Source organism: Daldinia childiae (genome assembly GCF_008694065.1).
Source record: "Daldinia childiae strain JS-1345 chromosome Unknown Scaffold2, whole genome shotgun sequence".
Taxonomy (NCBI): domain Eukaryota; kingdom Fungi; phylum Ascomycota; class Sordariomycetes; order Xylariales; family Hypoxylaceae; genus Daldinia; species Daldinia childiae.
In genome coordinates, this window is record NW_022984643.1 from 2,395,330 (window position 1) to 2,420,934 (window position 25,605).

A 25,605-nucleotide genomic window follows, 5' to 3' on the forward strand; every position below is an offset into this window, starting at 1 on the left:
TGACTAACCTGCCATCTCGATTTGGGCCCAGTCCAGCCCGCCGGGACTCGGGATTACGGAACTCGGTGTAGATCCCGTTGGATTTTTTTTTTCCCTTTGCTGGCGTACCCCGAGACAAGACACCCACCGGTTTGCTTGCTTGCTTGCTTGCTCGTCTCGTAGAACTAGCCAAGGTTATTTACTTAGAATATCTACAGTTATAGATAGACACCTTCTAAGCATCGATCATACTGCATGATTAGTTAGTTAGCCAGCCACAATAGATTTATACTACCAGCTTGTCTTGTTTTTAAGTCTTCTTAGTAGCAGTAGCGATATACGCTAGATAGACCAGTCACTTATTAAAAACCAGTCAACACAATAGAAGTCTGGGAACTACGGGGAGAGAAAAAAAATCTGCGTTTCCTACTACCTAGTATACGAACAGGCGACTATAGTTACTAGGTAAAGCTAGCTCTCTAAGTGCAACGATCCAGTTTTCCCTCCCCTCACGTAAACGCCGATCCGCGATCCGCCTGTCCACTCGCATGGGGTTTTGGCTTTCTCTTGCTTGTTCTTGTCTTATTTTCTTTTTTTTTGAGGGCTCCAAGAAAAGGAGAGACGAGAAAATATTGTCGAGAGACCGGCCGGGCAAATGGAATAAAAACAAAAAAACAAGAGAATTAGGTCAACGAAGAGAAAAAAAAATCCCTAGACCTAATTCACACTCGCCGAGCTATTTCTTCTCCGGTTGCTTTCCTCTGGACTGGGCCAGCCTGCGAAGGTTGTGTCGAAAAGAAACCAAAATCTATGTTAACCGAGGGCTTGCAAATATGAACAGGATGAATGAATCGGCCGAAAAGAATTCCTTAACATCTCGAGAGCTTCTTGATTTGCCTGCTCCTACTAATGGCACTCCTCCCTGCCCTTGCCTGACTGCACGCGTATTCGGTCTCCTCGCCCTGAGTAAAAATACACAAATTGAGGCCGGCGAAGACCATCTTTCAGTCTTCCATTATCGCCTTTGAGATGATGTTGAAGGCATGATGCACTGTGACCCGTGATCATGTCCAGAGTTGAAATGGACCCCATTTCAAACAGGGTTCCAGTGGATATAGTATCCGTTTGCAAATGCGTAGGGACTTGAAAAGCTCAGGTGGTAAAAATCACCTCTCTTGCAAATTCGTTTCCAACGGCTTCCAAGGAAACCCGATAACTGAGAATCGCCATATCATAATGCGAATGAAATTAATGCAATTTCCGTCAAATCATATTGATGGAGTAAAGAAAATTAGTACGATTTGATACCATGAATACGAAGCTTCGATATCTTTCATGCTCGGTTCGCGGGTATCGAAATCCATATGATTTCATGGCCTAGGGCAGACAAGATTCTGCTGCGACCATTTAAAATGAAACGTAAAACATTGCAAAAGCAAAAGCGTGCGCGGCGTACAGAGGGACGACATTTTTTAGTCGATCTGCATTGTAGAATCATCGGTAGTAGGCTTGCGATCATGATCGTCAGAGTCACGAGTGGCGTCTTTACTCGGAGTGTAGTTCTTATCATCTGCAACAACAGTCTTGTCGTCTTCGGGGCTCTCGTTTGAAAAAGGTATCAAGGGCTTCGTATCTTCGCGTGATGCTTCGTCCGCAGTACTTTCTGAACTATGCTGATTTCTGCCCTGCAGAGTCTGGCGGATAGCCTCTCTCATGGAATCCGCTTGAAGAAGCATAGCCTCGAGACTAGCAGTGTCAACTGAGGACAGACCACCAGCGGCAATGCGTGTAGCATCCCCGGCTGCCATGAGGGAAAGAACACTAGGACTAGCTTGGGACTGTATACATTATTAGCCTCACAATATGAACAAAGGATATATAGTCCGACTTACTATCATGGCTTCGTGTAATATACTGAGACCATCGTTAGGACCGCCAGCCAGCTGAGCAAGGTTCAATGCCGCTTGCTGCTCCTGAAGAGTCCATGCTTTGGATTGAACTGCAGGAGCAGGGCTAGACGTACCAACCCGGGTAGAGCTTTGTTGGCGGTTCTGGCGTATACTGTTTCATAGATTAGCATCTTGTTAGTTGAAAAAAAAAAAAAAAACGTGTCTTGGAATTATCTTACCGGGAGATGAAATCCTGTTTGATGCCCTTTGCAGATAGTCGGTGGATCTGGCCAAAGCCCTTGTGCCGTCGCCAAGCATCTGCATCATCTTCGCTATCGTCGTTCTCGATCTCTATCCAACCGTCGTTGGCCATCCCTCTACCGTAGCTCTGCTCGATGACTGGTGCATTCTTGATCTTGCGGTGGCGATGTGCCGGTGCCAGTCTTTGAGGTAGCTCACTAAGCATGTCGTCAACGTGGCAAGGGCAGCGCCAGGTCCGAGGAACGGGCGGGACGGCCAGAGGCGGATCTAAGCATTCAAGATGCCAATTAAGCCCGCATACCGAGCAAGGAATAATGGGACGGTTATCTGATACTCCCTTCTGGCAATGGTGACAAAGTACTGCGCCATCCGCATTTCTGACCTTGAAGAAGTCAAAGGGTTCATCGACACCCTTCTTATTCGTTCTAGAAGGGGAACGCATTAGCCGGGTAGACATAATAAGCAGGGCAATTTAAACTTACTTAGGCTTAGGAGGGGCAATCTCCTCATACTCGCCCTCAGGCCCCGTCCGAACACCCTCGAATAGATCTCTAATGTCCTCAGGAAGACGAAACGCCCTAGGGTTCTTCCTGTCTAGAACGGTGAATAGGGAACGCAAGGGCCCATCGTGCTCGCTGAAAGGTGGGCATTGACGATACTTGCATTCGTTGCAATACCATTCATCAGGCATGCGGCCTTCGTCCATCGGAGGATCTATGCATAGGAAATGGAAAGAATAATTGCACCCATCACAGCAGACCAGTTCACCATTACCCCCACAGGTATAGCAGGAGTCGTCATTTTCGTCCTAGCGGATCTCGTCAGCATATGGACACATGTCGCGGATAGCTGATGCAACAGTTTCGGGTCCAAGCGGGAACCAAGAGGATCCAATCGCCACCGCTCCGAATTCGCGCGTTTGCATTCCTAGGGCTAAGCCTCCCTTGGCCCGCCGCGGAATAAAGTCGCACAAACGCACATGGTATATAGGACGAGAAGCGCGATTGTCTACGTCCGTAGAGAATGGAGGTAATGAGGATATAATTTTTTTGCTTACCTGGTTGTGCGGCGGTCCGTTACCCACAGGACTCGGCCGATCACCATTACTACGAGGAATTCCCGCAGAAGTGCCCTTCTTTTTCATCGGTCTATCATGTATAATAAGCGTTGGTTAGTGAATTCTCCCTTGCAACGTAGATATAGACCTCGCGAGTAAAGTAAAAGGATTCCACGTAGGAATTAAGTTTGGCCCGATATGAAATCATGTGGTGCCACATCGCCACTTGGCTGGGCCTTGCTTTGTGACAGCACACCTCATTCGGTCGGACCAAGCTGTGATAATTAAAACAACATTACAACACAACGCAACGCAACAAAACAAAACACACAACACAGCAATAGATTAGGGGGGAGGGGGTGAGGAAAGGTAACTCACGAATTCTTCACGCGCAATCCTGCTCTGGGCTTCTTGTTGGAGCGAGGGTTAGAAGGCGTCGCAGCACGCGAACCGCGAGCTGAGGATGGAGGCTCCAGATCGGCAGCTCTGAATGACAGCGCAGTAGGTGAGATGGAATCATCAAGGTCGTCATGATGTCTCTTAGCCGCCCTGGCAGCTCGCGAGCTCAAAGCTGGCGTCCGAGACGAGCGGCTCTGTTCCGCTGCATGTGGAGGCGGAGGCGGGGGCGGAATAGCCAGCTCGAAAGGTAGATCGTCAAAGTCAAGGGGCTGGCGGATGAAGCTATCTTCGCAAATGTCCTTAGTGGTACTAGTATTCTCCAACTTCTTGCTCAACTTTTTACGAACAAGTAGATCAGAATCATCTACTTCTCCAAATCTGCTCGTAAACTTCAAGTTGGTAGATGTTTGTTGCTTGTTCTGATGGTGATGGGGTGGATGGGGAGAACCGTTAGCAGTAACAACAGCGGGCATACTCGAATCACGGGAGGGAGGGTGTGAACGGGTAGTGTTTTGTGAGGGCGGATGCTTGGGTGATGCACCATTCTTCTTTTTCGCGGCGGGTTTCTTCTGGTGGCTGCTGATTGGCTGGCTTGAGCCTGCCGGGATTTGCGCATTATTTGGCTCGGCAGCTATGGGACGCGCGACACCCAGGTTGTCATCCACCTGATCCATGTATTCTTCATAGTCATCAGGTACATCATCAGGAACTGAAGATAGAGATGATGAGCTGCTAACAGATCCTGATCGCTGTTTTCGCGACTTTGGTGACTTTCGTGGTGATTTTTGTGGTGACTTGGTGCTTGTGAGACCTTTAGGACGGCTGATTCCATTTGCTTTGAGTTGAATGGAAAGGTTGCTGCCTTGGTTTGCTATGCCATCTTCATTTTGATCAAAATCTTCATCAAGATCAAGCTTTACTTTCTTACTGACATGCTCGTCAGGCGTGTCTTCAGGAAGAATGCTTAGATCCATTTTGACCAATTCTGCATAAGGTGCAGGCTTCGGCTTGTGAGGCGTAAAGCGGCTACCCGTCGACGGAGGCACAAAATAGTAACAGCCTTTGTTATCTTTTTTACCGTCCTTTTTCTTGTCGGATACAAGCCTGTTGAATTCTTTGATCGTATCTATGTCTGCTCGTTGATGATAAATATCTTCAATCATAGACACAAAATGAGGGTCAGATGAATTTTCATCATAAAGTAGACGAAGTGCCCAGGCTGTGGGGTAGCGATAATGCCTAAGAGCCTCGTCTACTGCAGCCTCGACAACTTTATCTGCAAATTCTTTGTCGGGTTCACGATGATTTAGAATAGAAACAGGAGGATGAAAATGAGGAGATGAAATTGTAGGCGTATTTGTTGTTATGGTTGCGTGGTGAATGTTAAAAGGTGATGAATCAACTGGCGTAGGGCTGGTTCGTGCACTTCGTCGCCTAGAAGAATGTCTTCTTGATGCGTTGCTAGGGGTGACTTGGTCGATTTGGTTGACTTGGTCAACTTGATTGACTTGATTGACCTGGTTGAAAGTTGGTCGCACCTTTGATTTTTTAGGCACATAATCTTCATCTTCTCCATCATCCATAATTGAAATTGGAAGGAGAGGCTGGGATAATGGCGATAATGGTGCCGCATCCACTGCATCCACTGCGTCCACCATATCCACCTCAATACCCTCAGCACCCGCCTCTTCGGCCGATTCTTCTCTTCTGCTCGGTACCCTCTCCGTAACTGCCGTAACTGCCGCAACTGTCGCAACTGTCGCAACTGTCGGAGTAACGTATGGTTTCTTTAAAACAATCCGCGTCTTCACCGGAGGAGTTGGCATTGCCTCTCCATTTACAGGTGATTTCTTATGCATAGCCGCCTTTGGTAATGTACCAAGAGGAGCCATGTTTTCCACCACTCCGCCTCTAATCAGTCCTGCCTCCTGGAAACTGGCTTTGTTCTGCACTGGTGGTTCGAGCCACCTTTGCATGAATGTTCTTTGACCATTATAACCGGAAGGCGAACTCGAATGTAACGGACTGGAGAACCGAGAACGGATGGGTTTGTGGTTGGAAGCCATTTATGCCTCCTTCTCGCGTTTTTTTCTCTCTCGACTGATTTTTTTTAGGATTTTAGGGGAGGGGGGTTGTAACACCCCTTTTGCCTGGACCTCGCTGCGCTCAGCACTGCGCGACACAGTATTGAATTAATTGTACAGTAACTATAAAAGTATTAGATTCATACTCTTTAGATATTGATAAATTCGCACTCACTTTTATTTTACGCTGGATCCAACGGTAATAGGATCACGTCGCGCTTTTTTGATGATGGTGTTTGTCCTACGCGGTAGGGCGAAGGGAGGGTTATGCGAGATTCCAGAGCTCCAAAATTCGGAGTGGACGGTGGCCCGCCACGACCAGCACGACCAGGGGCAATAACATACGCTACCCGGGGCAATGCTATTGTACTGTACACCCCCCCTAAACCCGCCTGGCCTACTGTGCTTAATACTTAATGCTTAACGCTTACTATTATCACTCTAGTTCCTTCTACTTATTCGTAAATCCCTATGTTAAATCATTTAACTACATTACCTATTATCAAGAGAAATTGTATACTCTTTATAGCTTTGTTTCTTTTTTTCCTATGGGCTTTTTTTTTTTTTACTCTTCTTTATATATTTTACCCTTCAAATTTCAATTTCATGGTATTTTTTATACTTCTAGTTTTCCTACCCTTGCTTTCTTCTTACTCCCCCTGAATTCACCATATATCCCTTCACTTTTTAAAAAAAATAAGTAGGAAAGTTCTCCTTTCCGATTTAATCATTCCTACTTACTCATCACATGCCCCTTTTCAAAGGACACCTCAAGATTTCCACCCCCAACTATTTCTCCCCACCTTTCCTGCTGCATCTATCCCCTTCCCTATTTTTTTGTTGCCTTAAAGATGATCACGCCACCCGGGAGCTCGGGATTCTGACTCACATACGGAATCAGAAGGTACCTATCTAGGTGAGAATAACACTGTCTTACTCCCGAGCCTAGAGGTCTGCCTCTTAAACCCGCCGCGGCATCCAAGTGTAATAATCACTGTCAACTTTGCCTCCTATTTTTATTAGTGTTATGCTACTTAGGCATTACATAGTCAAAGGCAGATGTAGTCAGTGTAGGATCGGTGCGTTGTCAAGCTTTCTCATACCAGTAGAGAGGCTTCCAGTTAGGATAAATTTTGCATATGTGACACGTATCTCAATATATCTCAGCTCAAATATTTTTCTCTTTTGGTTTCTTTTTTTTCCCTCTATGGAGACTAATAACACATAAGCTGAGTCCTATGTAAACAGTTTTCCTTTGACTGCGTAGAGCCCATTATGCATTTTTCTGCGCCAGGCCGCCCTGTGTGGCTCGAAGCAACACGCCAGAATGCCGAACTGGATAGGCACGCAAGTCATATCGAATCGATAAACGAAGCAATTCGGAGCCCACGCTATTCGCCTGGCGTAGTGTCACCTGTGATCAAGGCACTGTCGGTTCGCTTAATACCTGCCGCCGGAAGAGTCTGTGCTATAGACAGGCCTACTCCTCGCTCTCATCCTCGCTCTCCTCGGCGTCTCCATCCTTCGCCTTAGCGGCCTTCTTTGCGGGCTTCTTCTTCTTCTTGTTCTTGCTCTTTCCCTTATTCTTGCTCAGGGGCTGCTCTAGGATCTTGAGAATCTCCTCATCGGTAATCTTCTTATCCGTCTGGAACTTGCTTAGATCTAGTGCGGGTGGCGCACCGAGTTTCGTAATACCATTTTTGGTAACGGCTTCCTTATCGTTAGCAATAAGAAGGTTAATAATTAGTTTTTCGACGTACCGAGCGTAGTTAATAATCGGGCCACTTGGGCGCTATCCTTGTCACCAACCAGCTCATACTGTCGTAGCACGCCTTGACGAACGCCTTCGTACACTCCGACCTTGTACTTGGTATCTCCACCTTCCTCCTCGAGTTGTCTCAAGCTGAAAGGGAAGTGACCAAATTTGCTCTGGATAGTAGACAACGTCTTGCGTGCGGTCTGCGACTTCAGGATGTATGTATTGTTCGTGCGGCGGAGTAGCGTTGCCCGCTGGTCAATCGTTTTGACTTTACCAGAACCCAGACTCAAGCCCATCTCTACACCCCATACCTCGCCTATTTCAGGGAAACCTTCTCCCTTAGTACCTTCTGCGGGGGCGATCACAATCTTCTTCTTGCCTTCAATATCATTGCGGTCGAATAACCAGGAGGTTGTGCTCTCTACCAGGTTGCACTCGTAACTCTTAGCAACCTTGTCCAAGAGAGAGGTAATCTTAGTCTGAGTAGGAGGTTTCACTGCAGCAGCTTTCACCTTCTCCTCATCACTTCCGGCTGTTAATAATCCAGGGGGGACCAAGAGACGTAGGAGGAGCTCATTGGCGTAATACGTGGCGAGTATTAAGTCGGCAGAGCGACCGGTGATGACATCTTCTGCTCCCTCCTTCGGCGGAACGATAATTGTGTCACAGACGATGGAACCAAATCCGTCTATCTGCGCACCAAGCTGGATCTTTACGGGTTCACCTGCCTGAAGTTCGACATTCGCTTCGGCGCTGTCGGATGCCAAGGGAGTATAGGGTGTCACGTATGAAGCCGGAGAGACAGTCGTGGGGTGGGAAAAGCCTATATATGTATGACATAAGCAAATATTTGAGTGTACGGAAGGTCTGTGTATTATCTGATGACCTTAGACACTTACCCTTAAGCTTAGTTGTGCGGTAGACTTTAGTAACCTCTTCTTCAATGAGCTTGTCTCCTTTCTGGCAGATAGTGACAACCTTCTCGCCCGCAACACATAACTTGGATACGGCGGCAAGAACTTTCTCCGATATAGTAGCTGCGACCCTATACTTGGTGAGGGTATCTGGATTTGCCAGCGAATAGTCTATGGGTTATATAAATTAGCTATTACTCGAGTTTACCGAGTCTCGTGAGGTCCGACATAATACCCCGAGGAAGATTCAATTCGGACAGAACCGATGGCGGGGTATTTCACATAAAGCTTTTAAGAGAAGAGAAGGAAAGGAAAATATTAGAAATTGATAAACGAACCGGTATCCTTTTCGTCAGACATATTTACCACGCAGTCAATTATGTTGTCTATTACTGGTTGGAAAGGAATTGGGTTGGCTTCTAGTTTATGGTAATAAGGTGAAGCTTGAGGTAAGAAGAGCTTGAGGTAGTAAGAAGTGGGAATAGGTAAGGCAGGTTAAGGTATTTTGGTATTTTCGTTAACTGCGGGGCTTTGTGCGAGTGCGAGTAATAAGAGAGAGGGGCAGCAGCAACCTTTGGGCTGGTGACGTTCTTTACTCTACATTTAGTTCAGGGCTGCAGGTCCGTGTGCCCGGACCGCCGTTAGGCTTGTTGCGATGAAAGGCGGAAATCGAGTTATAATAATACTCTATAGTTGAATTTATCATATGAAATATAATAAATTATGTATTAAGTGGTATATTATGTTGCTTATCTGCTTATGTTACAAACGCACGGACGTTTAGCTTAGCACTAGCACCTAGACAGTTTTTAGTCAGGTACTTTTTTAGTAAGGTACTTGTGATTTAGCTGCAGAGAGTGCGAAAATAAATGTTCCTTTAATTCATTTGGTCGCGGTCCGTCGCGTGTCCAGCCTTCTTCCGTTGCGGTCGCTTCATCAGCCACGGTCAAGACGTTCTACTCTCCTAAAAAAAGTTGAGCGCCTATTAAATAATTTATCGCGACAGCACAACAACAACATCACAACTACGGCGCGCAATCAATGATCTGCCTGAATATTTCCGATACCGTCCCCGCGTCCCCGTGTACTTCAGCGCCAATCCGCAATTACATTCGTCGTCTACAATACAAGACGAGATTAGACAGGATAGTAGGAGAACAGATCGACAAATTGAAAACGCTCCTCTATCATCGTCAAGTTTCGCCTGGGATATCTCACTCTATGTGATATTTTAAAACTAGTTATGGCAACTCAACAGGATGCAGAACCGGCCTTAACGAGCGCTGCCGGTTCTGCTGCCGGCGCGGTCTCTTTATCCAAACCAGATCGTTCTTCTACATCTACTCCTAAAAATAGATCAGATGCGCCGGACGATTCACACATCGGCGCTCATTTGGGTCGCGACAAAGATACCTTCAAACAGATACTGATAGGACAGGCTATTGCCCGGGACCACATACACTCTGCTGCTATGGTTAGCGACAAAGACCGGCAAAACGAGCATAACAAATACCAATTTAAAATGATCAACGACTATAAGCTTTTACGAAACGAATACAGAGCATGGTTTACACCTAGTAGACTTTTCGGAGAGGGCTACAGTGGTTATGGTAATGGGAGAACAGAGATCGGACAACAGTCGCGATTGATGTATCCAGCTCAGAAACTCAGGCCGGGTAAGCGACAAGCGCCGCCTCTCAAATGGAAGAGGAAGGATATGAAGCAGCAGGCCGAGCAGCATGAAGAGTTAGTTCCCGTCCGGCTAGATGTAGATTGGGACAAGATCAAGTTACGCGACACCTTCACATGGAATCTCCATGAGAGAATTGTCGGTGCTGATCTATTCGCAGCGCATTTAGTAGAAGATATGGGACTCAAGGCGCCTGCCGCTCAACCCGTATTTGAGCAGGTTGTGCAGCAGATGCACGAGCAACTCAACGACTTTTACCCCTTTGTATTCTCCGACGAAGATGCGTTAGACCCCGAGTTACCTTACTCAGCTTGGAAGAATGACGAGATGAGAATATTAGTCAAGCTTAACATCACCATTGGGCAGCATACCTTAGTAGACCAGTTCGAATGGGAGATCAATAACCCTCTCAACTCGCCCGAGGAATTTGCGGCGAGCATGGCCAAGGACCTTGCACTCTCTGGAGAGTTCACCACAGCCATTGCTCATTGCATTCGAGAGCAGACGCAGCTTTTCACACGGAGCTTATACAGTATAGGACACCCATTTGACGGCAGACCAATTGAGGACCCAGATTTAATCATGGCTTTTCTCCCATCACCGTTGCCCTCCGTGTTCCGGCCGCAGCAACAGGCTAAGGAATACGCTCCGTATCTATATGAGCTCAGCGAGGCGGACCTAGAACGGAATGAGATGGTATTCTCCCGAGAGCAAAGAAGACAAAAGAGATCCATAAATAGACGAGGAGGACCTACTCTACCAGATCTAAAGGAGAGACAGAGAACAATTCGAACTCTTGTTGTCTCCTCTACACTACCTGGTGCGGCAGAAAACGTAGAAGAGAGCAGACTTTATAAGCGAGTCGCGGGTGCGCCAGGCGCAAGCACAGGCAGGAGGAGAGGTCCCGGAGCACGTGACGGCGATATATCAGATTCCGATGAAAGTGATGATTCGGGTCCCGATTCTCCTGCTGCTTCACAGTTAACCGGTACGGCGAGAACGAGAGGTATGAGAGGTGCTGCAACTGCTGCACAGCAGCGGATGGCGAACCTCGGCCGATCCGAAACCCCCGAAGCCACGATACATCACCACGAAACCCGGACATCAAGAAGATTTGGGCGTGAACTAACTAGGGAAGACACCGAAGAACCCCAACAACTCCAGGTGACGCTTAGGGTTATGAATAAAGAGAGATTACGGAAGATTTTATTACGCGATCCTAGGTTGAAGCAAAATACACCAGGCAGATCACAGACACCATCTCAATCCCATGCCCGTGCCCATAGTGCCTCTGTATCGAATAGCATGCCTCCTCCTCCTTCTACTCCGAACGCCTCGACATCAGCAGCCATTGCGACAACCCCTTCCAATGTTATACCACCAGGACAAATTGGCCGAGTTGAAGCCCCTGCATCGATAGCCGGGGCGCCTCCCCCAGTTCCCGTAAGACATATTCCCCACCCATCCCAATACCTTAATTCCTCGATCTTCAGATTCTCCAGCAGTCGTTATGATCTGTAACCACGATCTATGACTTAGCAGGACCCACCCCCCCTTTTTTTTTATCTCATCTGGCGCTCATACTCACAACCTCTAACAGCCCCCTCCTCCCGCATGGCTCGTCACGGCACTGGAGAAGTTCAAACAAGAGCCGGCGTATGCCAACGACAGGTTTGAAGGAATCATGCGGTATAGCTCAGTCGATTCTAACACGGGCGCGCCTGTCCCTCTACCTCAGCAAGGCGAACCGATTCCCCCGCACGTGCGATTTTATTTCCTCCCGCGGATCCGGTGTCTCGATTGCCCGGGTAAGCTGTACACACCGGGACCAGACATATCAGCTTCAAACTTCGAGGTCCATCTTAAGAATAAGGTACATAAAGAGAAGGTCGAGCTCCGGCTGGCGTCGGAAGGCAAGGCGGGCGGAGTCTCGTGAACATAAACGATGCATGGCATATGTAAAGAGGTGAAATGTGAGCAGAAGAACCTAGGAATTCAAGATCTTTATAAGACATAGTGCGGAGTTACGGATTGGAGAATATTATCCTTCCCAAACGGCCCCTTTAGATATGCGCCTCGGCCAGTTTGGTACTGGTTAGTTACTACAGGGAGTTATTAAAATTTGCAAGGGGGAAGCGCGGAGTTTGTATTAATATCAGCTCTCAGCGCCGTATAATAAGTTTTCTCTTGATAGAGACGCCCCATGTTGAAAACAACTAGTTGTTTCGATAGTTAGTTTAGCCAAAGATATGAGGTCGAGTACGAATTAGGTCTGTTCGAGAACTTGTCTAATGGCTACTTGTTATATGAGATGATAGGTATTTCTAAGTTACCTTTGAGCAAGTTTATACTTTATGTATTAACCGCCCATGTACTTATAGAATCTGTATATTGGATAAAATTTAGGAAAACGCATGCACTCGCAAGCTCGCGCAAGCGTTTTCACGTGCTCGCAGGCTCGCACGGTAGAATCCGTCGGAAACTCTTATCAATTTCTTATCATTTATTGAACATTTACTTATCAATTACTTATCAATTACTTATCAATTACTTATCATTTACTTATCAGTTTCCCATAATAATTTTTAAAAGTTTGAGCGTAAAAAATGTCTCCGACGGATTATATTGGACTCGAGAAAGCTCCATTCACAATGCATTAAGGTACACAGATCAAGTTAGTTGCATAACCTTGGTATACATACATACACTACCTAACCTACCTTGTATAGTGATCATAGAATTTTAGCCCCCTTAAACAACCGGTTAAACCCAATTTGGCTGAGAAAAGGCTTGGCATATATGGCTTAGTGGGTCACTTGGCCATCTCCTGCAGGGATCGACCTTCGATAAGGTCGATAAGGCTCATGGCGGCGCAATTCTCATTAGAGTTTCGCAGCCTTGTTCTTTCCGCGGTGTAGCAATACATATAGCATACCACTTTCCCTTATGTACGTTACGTTTTTAAGTTTGCGATGGACATATTTTCGATAGCAACTTCTGATACAGACGACGACTTAATGAAATGAAGTTCGCTTATTACGTGAATGTGCTCCTTCATTCTCTTTACACAACCTCTTCTTAATATTTCCTTTTTTTTACCTTTACCTTTACCTTTACTACCGTGTCGCATCGCGTCGCCCGTCGAAACAAACACTCACTACATCTTCCAATCTTTACATCGCGATTCGCCTCGTCTTATCTTCCTTAAGCTCTTACGTCGCCCACCATGAATTTACCTATACAATCTATCGATGAGCCAGGCATGAAAGTTCCGGGCGACATAGCTGCCAAACTGCGCCAGGAAGTAGCCAGCATTCTTCATCGCAACTCGACCGCGTTTCCCGGCGCGCAACCCGTGAGCTTTACGAGAAAACACCTAGATGAGCTAATGAGAGAAGAGTGAGTGCATAGTTCTATTCTATAACTTATGTACAGTTATCGTTTTAAGGGTCTAACGTATGTGTCTTGCTCTGTAGTTATTATGTATGCGAGAAATCAGATGGCATTCGATATCTACTATACCTAGCCGCCGACGAAAACGGCCAAGAGAGTCATTACTTGATCGATCGTAAAAATGATTATTGGTATATTAAAGATGGTTCACTACACTTTCCCCTCCCAGGGAACCATCAAGCCTTCCATAGGGGAACTGTTCTAGATGGAGAACTAGTTCTAGACACCCTAAGCGATGGGCGCCAGGAGCCTCGATACCTAGTTTTCGACTGTCTCGCATTAGACGGTCAATCGTTGATGTCGCGAGAGCTCTCAAAGCGGTTGGGCTACTTTCAGGAACAAGTCTTTAAACCATATAAGAAACTACTCGATGACTTCCCCGAGGAGAGACAATACCAGCCTTTCTTCATTGATCTAAAGTCTATGCAAATGGCATACGGTATTCGCATGATTTTCGAGGATGTAATTAAGAATCTGAAGCATGAAAACGACGGCTTAATATTTACGGCTCTACATAGCGAGTACAAACCCGGTACCGATCCACACATTTTAAAGTGGAAGGATGCCGATGAGAATACCGTTGATTTCCGGTGGAAGCTGAGGTTCCCCTTAGTTGAGCCGGACGAGCAAGAGCGAGCCGAGGGCATTACAGAGCCCTTCGTCGACTACGATAGTACACCTGCGGTAGACCTACTGGCAAATCACGGTAGTAATCAATATCATATATTTGATACGCTACACCTAGAAGATGACGAGTGGGAGATCCTAAAAGGACTGAATGAAGCTTTGGACGAGCGAGTAGTAGAAGTATATATGGATAGCCAAAAAAGATGGCGTTTCTACCGGTTCCGGGACGACAAATCAGATGGGAATCACATCTCCGTCGTTAATAGCGTTATGGAGAGTATCCAGGACGGTGTAACTCGCGAGGAGCTTCTAAATCACAGCAAGAGTGTGCGGGACAACTGGAAAGCTCGGGAGAAGGTTCGAAAATGAGTGTATGTGGTAAATACCACCCGAATGTTTAGAAAGGACATTTACAGTCCCTCTCCTTGTTATCCCTTGGCATGTAGCAATTCTTGGCCAAAGCACGACAAGCCTTTTGCTTTTATTTCTAATATGTACAACCTAGAGAGGCGGAGGTTATTGGACTACAGATGACGATACCACATAATAACACGGCACCCAGGTTAGGAAAGCCACAAGACGTGTGGTCCGGATGGAGTTTGGAGAATATGGTTCTTGTTTAGCGACTTGAAAAGCATCTAGGTTAGACTCTTCGATAGGTAGAAATTACAGTGTTTCTTCTACCAATATCCATCGTGTTGCTGAGGTGCTCCTGTATAGCATAAATAAGTGCGATAGATACCATATGATACTGTGGCGTGGTCTAGCTCATTATTCGAATCTCTGCCTGAGTTGTGGTTATAACTGCTTAATACGCCATTATTCTGGTACTTACATCCATGGCTATTTTCGCTAGGCATAAATAGTTCAGCAAGTGGTCATCGTATTATACACATTGATATCATATAAGACGTAATCAATATTTACTTTTTACCAGTTTCCTTTTATTTCCCTCCAGACTGACTGGATTAACTATAACTAACACACTCTCCTCCTAGTAGGAATATCTAGAAGTCTAGAAGTCGGACCAAGACACCTTTATGTTTCCGCACCATTGCGTTAATACATGCTCGGGACTTTTATAGAAACTTGGGTAGAAATACGCCAATAAGAGTAAAGCACTCCATACCCCTGAGCATAGCATTTTGCAACATCATATATATCCACTGTCGTATTACAACTACACTTAACCGTTACGCACGCAACCCAAGATAACGAAGGGAAGCTCGAAATCACCGCACCATGGCAAGGAATTTTCATTATATGATCTTCTCTTCTCCCTACACGAACAAGGGTATAAAAAGGAGGTTGAAGGTATTTTAACAGAAAGCAATAAAACAACAACAGTAAGTCAAAAGACCTCATCCGCGAACCTGACCCTGGATTAACCACCTATCTCGTTATCGTATTTTCATCTTACGATCCGGAGCTGCTACTCCTACAAGCTGGAGAGAGGACATAAACCCGGAGACGAATCATGAGCTGTAAATTCCACTTCGCATATCAGTTAGGATTTTCTCCTCCAAACCCCAGTGCCTCTTCTATTGCACTCGTGCCCACGCAACAGCCAACCTGTTGAGTTCGGTTTGTAGTTATGGGCCTGCCGCCTTATTCAGAACCTCCACCCTCATCTTCATCTTGTGTCGCAGCTCTCCTTGATCTCGTAGATCGAGTGCTAACGGGCCTGGCCTTGGGAACCGGTTTCGCTTTTGCTTTGGATGTAGCAGGTGACTTGCCTTTGGCCTTACTCTCTTTTACAGCAGGTCGTGAGGCTAGAACCTTGGTCTTCGAAACGGGAGATGAGGTAGCAGTGGCACGACTTTTCCTCCCGTTCGTTCTCGGCGGCGGTGACGATGGAGGAGCTTCCTCCTCTTCATCATTAACATCGCTAAGCTCGCTTTCGTCTCCCTCGGGTTCATCTGCTTCTCCCTTTTCGGTTACAGGCTCGGCCTCAGGTTCTTCTTCCTCAAGGTCAGACAACTCTGAAGAATCTTGATCTTCGTTCTGTACAGGATTTCCGCTGCCGTCATAGTAGTCCCATGCCGCTACACCCGCAAGCATGTCTTCGTCATCTTCTGACGAATCTCGCTCAATATATGAAGAGTTCTTCTTTGACCGGCCACTACGCCTACGGTCCGCAGAATCTGCGGCGGGCGACGATGACGCAGCAGCTTTCTTAGACTTTGATGAACTCTTCGCGGATTTAACAGCAGGTCTTTTTGATGAGGATTTTGTAACCTTCGGGGTTGTTCTTGGTTTCGTGCCGGACTTTGGCACTGTTGTCCTAACCCTTTTCGAGGCAGGTTGTCCTTCAGCACGTTCGTCTGCACCTCTACGCTTCTGCAAACCAATAATGTCAGCTCGAAACACAAATACTAAAGGATATGTTAATGTTTTGTGACTGTACCTTTTTCTTATCTACTGATTTTAATAAGTCGTCCAACTGTTCGTCAAGTCCTTCTGGAAGGTATTGCTTCTCGGCAATCTCTTGCGCTACGCTATGGCTAGGAAGCGCTGTATAGAGTCCTATAGGTAAGCCAACCTTGCCAGAATATGCCTGGAAAGTCCAATTCTTCTTTTCCTGCCATTTTCTTAGGATGCTCTGGGCGAGATCACTGATGACATAAAGTCTTTCGCTCTCTGTAGGGGCAATGCCATCCCTAGTCTGCTTTACGCGTTCGGCGTATTTAAATATCATTCCAAAATTAGCTTCTGTAGCAATGTTACTGATATAATATAGCAGGTATCTGGCATGGTCTATCAAGTCGTCTACTTCGGTTCCGTAATCTGGGTGATGAGCCAATAAGGATATCAACCTGCCCATTGTCGATTCCATGACGTTTTGTTTGACATCTCGGAAGAAGCGAGCCCTAGACCGTATCCACGTTTCAATCTGACTCTTGAAAGCCACATCCGGTTCGAAGGCCGTCAAAAAGATCATGGTGTAGAATCGAGGTCGCAGCTTATTTTGTACGAGATACTTCTGGAGTTTCTCAACAAATAGGCGACGGACCATAGCGCTTGGGTCTTGAGTTAAGAAGGCCAGTTGGTTAAAGTCGGCATGCGAAAATATTTCCTCCAAGTGCTTCGAGGTACATAATTTTAAAAAGAGCTGGCCAGCAAGCAGCCGCAAGCGGGCTTTGTGATGTTTAGGGGTATCCTTAGTCTTGCATAATTCACCAGCTTGCTTTAGGAGACTTCGAAGAAGCTTGAAGACTGGTACGGCTAACTCTTTTGCCTCTTCTAGATCTCGAATACCCCGAAGGCGATTGACTACTAGTTTGAGTGCCCAACATTTGACTTGGCACTCCTCATCAAGTTCAGAATCGGCAACCCACTCAGGGTCTGATTCTTTAGCGTCTGTACGAACTTTAAGTAGTATATCCTCTAGCGCTGTGTCAATGATTTGATCGTTGGCATCCGCTGTCACCTTGGGTGCTAGAAGCTCTAGCTGGCTGACAGCCGCAAGTTTGGTTAGGAAATGAGGCGAATTATATTCCCAATTCTTCATGATCCTTTGTAGTAAGTCTGTCGCTGAAACCATACTTCTGTCATCTTTTCTAGCCATCATGACGTTGACTGCGTATTTTGCGGCTTTGGCCGGCTCTCCGTGCAACGCATAATTCATTAGAGCTTGAATAAACTTGCGGTCATCTGGAAGTTCATTGGGATACTTTTTCGAATACGAGGAGCAGGCTTTCAACGTCTCGACCATCGTAGTCTCGTTTGTCCGATCAGTGGTTGGCGCGCCATCTGCCAGGTCTTTACAAAGCTGCCCAACGTGTGTCTTGAACAAGTCTGGATTGTTTTGGGAAATCTCGGTGGTAATCTCCTGAGCAGCCGCTCCAAGCCCATCTTTGTCGCTCTTCGAACAGTCCATGTAGGTCGAGAGATGGCTTTTATTCAACACAATGTAGGCGGAGCGGTAAAGAAGAGGCAATAGAGTGTCCAACATATGAGGCTTCGGTGAGCCTTGGACCCTCTTGACAAATTCCTTAACGGCTCTATGCACCGTCTTAAAATCGCTCTCCGCAGAGACTGCAAACTTAATTAGCTGGTAACAGCGACGGTCGTGCCAATTGGCAAAGTTGTGTAGATCTGCCTCGACTTTGATTGCATCGGGGAGGAACTGGCATAAGTATTGGATCGTCTTTTTGAGATTTTGATTGATTCCATCTGCGTTTCCCTCTGGATTCCCTCCGTTGAATGCATCGCACTGGCGAACTAAATTTTCCAACACCTTTGAAAACTGGGGTTGCCGTGCTTGCAATGCGTTGAAAGCCCTTCTAGCATTGCTATCCAGATCTTTCACGAGTAGCAGGATCCTTTCGGCACGAATCCTATCTTGGTCATAACCAGAATCAACAGCCGACTGGGACTGAGAGTTTCCGTTTGACGACTTGGACCCTTTCGCCTTGGGAGGCGGAGGGAAAGATAGGGGGATGAGACATTCGAATACGACACGTTCCAATAAAACGTTTAGTTCTAAATCATTTGCGTAAAACGTGTTGAATATGCGGGTAGGGATACCAGACAATGCTGAAGTAACCAATTCTTGCCCGGTTGCTAATTCACCACTGCCCACCGCCCAGAGTTTGCCTAGAAGGGCCATTGCTTCGACACGAATAGACGACCTTTTATCTCGACAACGATCTGCGAGAGTAAACAGCACTGTGCCCTCCTTGGTCACACCCCCAGCGGCGGCTAACTTAGTGACGATATCACGGAAGCTGAAAGTTTCGATGGCCTTTACAGCAGCTAGTCGAACTTTCTCGTCGTTGTCGGTCAATTTATCTCGCAAGCCATTGACGAATACTGATTCGTCCTCCCGGCTGAGCCCGATGTTGCCCGCAGATGTCGAGACGATGTAACCTGCAGTTATTGTCCATGCTGCCCGGATTAAAGGAGATTTGTCGTTTCTCCTGCCAACAAAATTGTGGAATGCTTGAGAATGTGTTTGTGCGAAGGATAGGGGAGATATTGGGGTAGTGAGAATGCTTGTGGCGGGATGGTCAGGAACCTCGTCGTTCAGCTTAAGAGGCGGATATGCTGCCGGGTCGAGATCCGGGGAGGGAGGTGGTCCAGCAGCACCAATTCCAGATATCATATCCCCTAAGGTCTCAGTTGCTAACAAACGTAGTTGAATATTATCGGCAGAAAGCTCAGCATCAACTTGGGGTATGACGTTGGGTAATACCGTGGGTGCTGCTCGCCAAAGCTCGCGCAGAAGTTGGTGAGCCTTTCGCAACTCCTTAAAATCAGACTCTGAAGGGCCCGCGGTACCATCATCATTATCCGAATCGTCATCATCCCTATGTCCGTTGGCATTTCCATTATTTCCAGAGACGTCCATAATTACTTCACTAAAGTATTGGCCTACATAGCGTGCCATCTTCTCTGGGCATGAATTACACACCGTTTTAGCCATGACATATGCCTCGGGCTCCTCTTTGGGCAGAAGAGTGGTTTGCTTGCCATTGGCGTCTGCTTTCTCCTTATGACCTCCTGGGGGCGCCGCTCGTAAAAATTGTGCCATAATAACATCTAGTACAGCTGGCGGAAGAGAAGGACTTTCTTCAACTAAAGTCACCAGAATATCCGTCATGTGAAACTCGACATCCTTGGCGACTTGCTCTCCCGACGCTGCTTTTGACGACCCCGAAACACCATCGAAAAAGGACGAAAAAAGGTGAAGTAAAAGCTCCTCTGCATTTGTAACATCGTTGATCAAGAGGATGCTCTTGACTTCGGCAAGAGACGTGAGGACGTACTTGTGTTGTGTATTATACGCGTTACTCGGATCCCAGAGAGCAGGGAGGATGGTTTTGACAAAGAGGGTAAATATTTCCTATAAGCGAGAAAATATAACAGTCAGAACAAGGACAATCATATTAATGCAAATAGTATTTCTAAACGAACCTTGAGCTGCTTCGGTGTGAATGGGGCTTCCGGGGCGCATAGTTTTAGTATGTCTACTAGGCAGGCTGCGGCAAAGGCTTTCACTCCAGCTTCCCTATGGGTAAGTAGGTTAGGTGAAGCTAGCTCTTTCGCAACATGATTTAGTGACTCTTTGTCAATAGTTTCTTGGTCCAAATCAACTAATTCCTTAGAAAGCTTTTCTAGACGTCGTAGAAGCTCGCCAGTTGCGATTGGCTTTCCCGCGCGCCATGATAAAGGCTCATCGAATTGGAGCGTCACAAGCTCCTCTTCCATTTCTTGGTCCTCCTCCTCTGGGACCTCGTCCCTACGACGAGCCATACTAGATTAGAGATAAATACCAATGCCGTATGAATACGGTCGAGGTATTGTATATATGGTAGCAGGTAGTATAAGGTAGGAAATTCGGAGTATACGATTTGGAACTGGTCTCGTCTCGACTCGTCTCGTCTCGTCCGTGAGGAGTGGGGCGCGAAAGAGAACGATGCGGGTAATGAATGAAGGCGCGCAGTAATTGAAAATGAAAGTAATTAAACCAGGAATAAAAAGTTCTCCGAAAAAAGAAGACGGTGAAGATGTGTGGTCAAGTGGAGGGGAGGAATTAGAAACATTGGCAGATTGGTGGGACAAATGCCGGGAAGGACTTTTGACGATGAGATGGTCTTTTATCGGGGAGGTGTTACGCGACGGGCTCTGGCAGGGTCAATCAATCAATTTGCAGCGTCGCGTGTGGCGTCCTTGCACTTGACCTGACCTTGTTACATAACCTGTTTCTATGTATCTTTGTATACGCGCTTCACCCCGGCCGTGATTCTAATCGGAATTTCAATCAGAATAGTGGGTATGGGGCAGAATTAGTATGTACATCTCTGAGGTACGAACCTTAAAAAAACACGTACTAAAGAAGGTACGATGCCAAGCTGCATCATATTGTTAGTGCATATCACTAACGATTTCCATATGAGCAGGTGCGAACGGGCGCTTGGACCAACTGATATGATCATCGACATATTTGTGACTTCTTACATAACGTATGTAGAAGGTAACTACGTAGAGGTACCTACTAGATGTACTTCATCTCTGCCTTACGCTTGTACCTTTATTGTACTTGAGGCTCTAGTGATCCTTGAACCTCACATCGTGAAATCAAACAATATCAACACTTATTCGCTCCCATTACTACTACATTCCGATCAACCTGTAAATTAAATATTTCAATTTGAAATCTGCTATTGTGGTATTAAATTTCATATAGTTAACTGTGATCCTTTCATGTGAAGATGTACCTGTCTACTATCAAGAGTCGTAAAATCAAGACTTGGAGATGGTTCATGATCGATATAGCTATATCTCTAGAACAGAATTATTAGATAATAAATCACATTGCTAAGATACGTATATACATATTTATGTAACTCTTAGTACTTGATCTGGTACTCCGAGGAATTTGTAGCCCAGTGACAAGTCATGTATTATTGCTATATTAGCCATTTTCCGTCTTTTAGGGCTGGCAACGGTTAGATGGTACGGTTACTAGGCTAGATATCCATTATCGTCAGGCTACAGCTGGCTACCTACTTAACAGTCCATATGTAGCGCCTAGCGTTCTTTCCAGGTATGTAAGTAGGCTGATTGTGCAAGTTTGCTCTTCGTCTGAAAATCAACCACTCAGGTGATTTGCCCGAGTGATTAAGGGAAGGTCACATAGAAACAGAATAATAATAATATATTTCATTGGTCCAATTAATGTGGTGTACCTAGAAACCAAATACTTACACCTCACGTACCCAATTTCAGTTCCTTCCAAACAAGAAGGGAAGGTTCACGGACCACGCCGACGCCTACAAGAATCAGCCTGCCATCCCGCACAACAATATTTAATCAAGTCGACTTTCCGAATTCTACTTCTAAACTTTTATTCTTTCTTTTACATCCTACACATATTTAATTCAGAAGAGTCTACCTTTCTTCAACCTTCCCTTCTTTTACCAGTCCGCCTTCAACAAATCCATCACTCGTTTATCTTTCCCAAGTTTGTTGACCTCCGGATTAAAGGATACACTAATATTCTCCCTCAATATCGTAAGTACATCTTTCTATTGTTAATTTACCTCTCTTGTTCATTCTACCTCCAACTACTACTCGCGTTTCTGCCGTACATACGCCCTCACCCTCATCGCGCTCTACCTTCCCCGCCTTCGCGTCATATATACAACTCGATTCTTAACACGTCGCCCTCTTTTCCTTTTCCTTTCCTTTTCACAAAGTTTCTTTACACCAATCACTCTCAACCCAAACCCTTATTTATTTCTTCAACTACCTACCCTTACTTCATATTGACCTTCCTTTGCCCCCTCTCCTATATCAGTTACTCATATCAAAACTAGTTAACCCTCTTGTGGATTTTGTTCCTCCGATAGGTGCTTATCAGTATCGCAAACTTCAAACACTGTTCAAAAGACCGGTAAGTCTTTTAATTTCTTTATTCTTTTCCCGGTCGCATGATCTTGTATCTTGTCTGCCTAATGGCATACCACTGTACAACATATTGTTTGTCCATCCACAACACACTCCTTACTAACCTTCCTATTATCTACACACTTCTACCCCTATTTCTTTCTCTTTGACATTTTACAATACCGTTATTCTTTTATGTTTATATACATCATGAGTCTCAATCAATCGAGACTAAGACTATTCACTAACTAGTTATTATAACTATAGAACTTAACAGTGTCAAGATGAGTTCTGAGAAGGAACAGAACATCGCGCCCGGCGTGGCCCTCCAGGAGCAGCCTGGTTCTCTTGGTACTTCTACCAAGACTTGGCGTGAGTATCTCGGTTGGAATTCTTCCACTTCTCCTCCCGAGCCCCGACAGCCTATTGCCCCCCAGCTCCATCGGGGACCTCGATTCCAGGGCTATCAGACTGTCCGCTTCGCAGACATGGGCTACGTGGCTCAGAATCCCGAGGCTGTCTATCATCGTAGCAGTAAGTGCTAAGTATTCTTAAGACTGTCACTCTGTCCGCTTATTATTATGATATAACTAACTGACGTTCACTAGGCTCTATGAAGTTCTTGATTCGCCTATGCCGCGGCCTTTTGCTTGCAAATTTGATCCTCTTGCTTGGATGGTCCCTTTGTACGTACATAGATGAGACATAGTCATCATGCGACGCTTGTTCATTGCTAACTATTTCTTAGTCAACCTGTTTGTCGTCGGCCGTCTCAAGAGCATCCATCAGTCTGAGAAGTCTCGACGAGAGGTCACTGGCTACGGAGAGTACCCCGGCCTCACGGTGACTCCCTTCATGTCTGCCCCTGGTGACATGAACGCCACTGCGACCGATTACCTCACCACTCTGTCCCACTCTCACGTCATTGTCCCTGTTACTGTTGAGGCACCTACCACTGTTTCTTCTTCGGTTGGTACAAATGCCACCCAGCTTGTGAACAGTACTGCTCTTTCGGTAACTGCAACTGTTAGTATGTCCAGCGGTATTCCCAATGCCACAGTCACCTTTACAGGTTCTGAGTCTGAGCACTCTTACCCTACCAAGACGACACTGTCCGAGGTCACTGGTCGACCTACTAGCTGGTACTTTGGTAACAGCACGTCTTCGTCTCAGTATGCAGGCACTGGCACTGGCATTGGCACTGGCACTGGATTATTCACTGCTACTTCAGTTTCTGATGTCACTGTGACCGTTATTCCCATTCCAGTCTTGACCACTGGAGCTACCGCTGCCATGAACATCTCTGGTTCTGCCTCTAGTTCTTCCTCTTGTTCTGAATCGGACATCTCGGTTGGTGTTCATAACACTACCAGCACCCGTCCTACTGTCTACCAGACGGTCACTGAGACCTGGACTTCTGACAACTGCACCCTGGAAGCCTCTAAGACTTATTCTGCCTCTAAGGAAATTTCTTCTACTGTGACTACAACTGCTGGGTATGTAACATTATTTTCTCCTCTATGAAGATTGAAACTAACATGCACTTACAGTACCGATGCTATGTTTACAAGCACCTCAGGAGCACTCAAGTCAAGCACTCAGGCTGTGGCTACCCCAGTCTCTCAGTTATCTTCAAGCTCTTCTGAGACATACACCAGCACTGAGACCGAGACTGTGACTCCTATTGTTACTCTTGAGAAGACTACCAGTGTTTCAGAGACTGTCCTTGGCACTATTACTATTCATCTATCCCAGGACACTACTGTCACTCAGATTGGTTCTGTAACAGGCATTCCTACCTCGTCGGCTGGAACTTGCGGTGCAAAGGAGACTGAGACTACGACCGTTGTCATCTTCTCGACTGTGTATGCCAACTCGACCTCGACCGAAACTGCCTCTACTAGCACTATCTCTACCAGTTCCACCTCTACCAGCACTGTGGCCAGTACTACTGAGAGCAGCACTTCTTATGTCGTGCCTTCTGCTGTTCCCTATACCTACGAGAGCTCCCAGAACCTGACTATGATGACGTCGACGATGACTTCTACATCGACTTCGACAATCTCTCTGAACACTACTCAGACTGTCTCGATTGGTTCGAACACTACTAGCACATATGGTGTTAAGGCTACCAGCACTTCTTCCAGTTCCACTCCTTGCACTCACACTGTTATCGTGACTGCCAGTCCCAACTCGACTGTTTCTGCTGCCCACTCGTCGTCTGTTGTCTCAAGCAACACTACTTCTGTGCCTCATGTCACTGCGGTCCCTAAGGTTTCCTCCTCCTCTACTACTGATGATTCCGGCTTTGTTGTGAGCACTCTGATCAGCACCATGATCACCACTTACAGTCTGCACCCGCACTCGGTGATGGATATCAGCACTCAATCTTATCCCACTGCATCTACATCTGCCATCGTCACATTTCACCCCTTTGCAGTCAACGGTACAGGCAATGGCACCTCCAACTCTAACACCTCGGTGCCCGAGAACATCCCTCTTGGCCCCGCCTCCCCAGATGGAGTTGTTCCTTTGAACTTCACCATTTCAGGCCACACTACTCCCCCTCGTCCCACCTCTTCCGCCATTGAGACCAGTGGTGCCAACTCCAAGGCTGGCTCCAACCTGCGACCCTGGGACCAGGAAAACAGCGTTGACACACTGACCTGCATTGTGATGCTGTCCACCGCGGTGGCCATTATCATGTCGATCTGAGGACAGGCGGTACTTTGCACAATTTTTGGCTGATACAATCCTATGTTCACAAGATGCTATGCGACGCACACTACACTCCACTGTCTAGTGAGCCTTTGCATATGCCACGGGGGATTTTCCAGCCCCATCAACTCCAACACACGGATACAAATGACATTTTTGTCATATAAGCACGGAATGGCATATCCAACTTGAGGAGGAACAGTACAACAGGATTCTGATTTCTTTTTGTTTTTCATTTTTCTCGGTTTTTCTCATCACAACTGACATTAAGTAGTCTGATGATTTGATTTAATGTGCTGCGTTTTTCCCCCTTGGGGGTTTCTATTTTCAGGTGTAAAAAAAAAACCAGGATGGACCGGACGGAACTTTGTTGCTAGCAGG

The 25,605-nt window shown here is 46.3% G+C and overlaps 6 protein-coding genes across 6 annotated transcripts; 3 read left to right on the plus strand and 3 right to left on the minus strand.

Moving 5' to 3' along the window:
- Positions 1–3,560: 3,560 nt before the first annotated feature.
- Positions 3,561–5,561, minus strand: GL218_01556 (putative phd-finger domain-containing protein; the record flags this gene model as incomplete). The annotated part of the gene is made up of 1 exon (XM_033578030.1): positions 3,561–5,561. One exon carries the CDS (start codon positions 5,559–5,561, stop codon positions 3,561–3,563), a length of 2,001 nt encoding a protein of 666 aa, XP_033438855.1.
- A 1,588-nt stretch (positions 5,562–7,149) lies between these two features.
- Positions 7,150–8,702, minus strand: GL218_01557 (Curved DNA-binding protein; the record flags this gene model as incomplete). The annotated part of the gene is made up of 4 exons (XM_033578031.1): positions 7,150–7,379; positions 7,430–8,251; positions 8,328–8,513; positions 8,681–8,702. 4 exons carry the CDS (start codon positions 8,700–8,702, stop codon positions 7,150–7,152), a joined length of 1,260 nt encoding a protein of 419 aa, XP_033438806.1.
- An 883-nt stretch (positions 8,703–9,585) lies between these two features.
- Positions 9,586–11,968, plus strand: GL218_01558 (SWI/SNF chromatin-remodeling complex subunit snf5; the record flags this gene model as incomplete). Its single annotated transcript, XM_033578032.1, has 2 exons — positions 9,586–11,475; positions 11,633–11,968. 2 exons carry the CDS (start codon positions 9,586–9,588, stop codon positions 11,966–11,968), a joined length of 2,226 nt encoding a protein of 741 aa, XP_033439123.1.
- Positions 11,969–13,258: 1,290 nt separating this feature from the next.
- Positions 13,259–14,481, plus strand: GL218_01559 (mRNA-capping enzyme subunit alpha; the record flags this gene model as incomplete). The annotated part of the gene is made up of 2 exons (XM_033578033.1): positions 13,259–13,431; positions 13,509–14,481. The coding sequence occupies 2 exons, from the start codon at positions 13,259–13,261 to the stop codon at positions 14,479–14,481; spliced, it is 1,146 nt and encodes a 381-aa protein (XP_033439122.1).
- A 1,239-nt stretch (positions 14,482–15,720) lies between these two features.
- GL218_01560 (Sister chromatid cohesion protein pds5) lies at positions 15,721–20,370 on the minus strand (the record flags this gene model as incomplete). Its single annotated transcript, XM_033578034.1, has 3 exons — positions 15,721–16,452; positions 16,520–19,960; positions 20,032–20,370. 3 exons carry the CDS (start codon positions 20,368–20,370, stop codon positions 15,721–15,723), a joined length of 4,512 nt encoding a protein of 1,503 aa, XP_033438294.1.
- A 2,420-nt stretch (positions 20,371–22,790) lies between these two features.
- GL218_01561 (uncharacterized protein) lies at positions 22,791–25,221 on the plus strand (the record flags this gene model as incomplete). Its single annotated transcript, XM_033578035.1, has 4 exons — positions 22,791–23,040; positions 23,115–23,192; positions 23,255–24,002; positions 24,057–25,221. The coding sequence occupies 4 exons, from the start codon at positions 22,791–22,793 to the stop codon at positions 25,219–25,221; spliced, it is 2,241 nt and encodes a 746-aa protein (XP_033438295.1).
- Between the last annotated feature and the right edge of the window lie 384 nt (positions 25,222–25,605).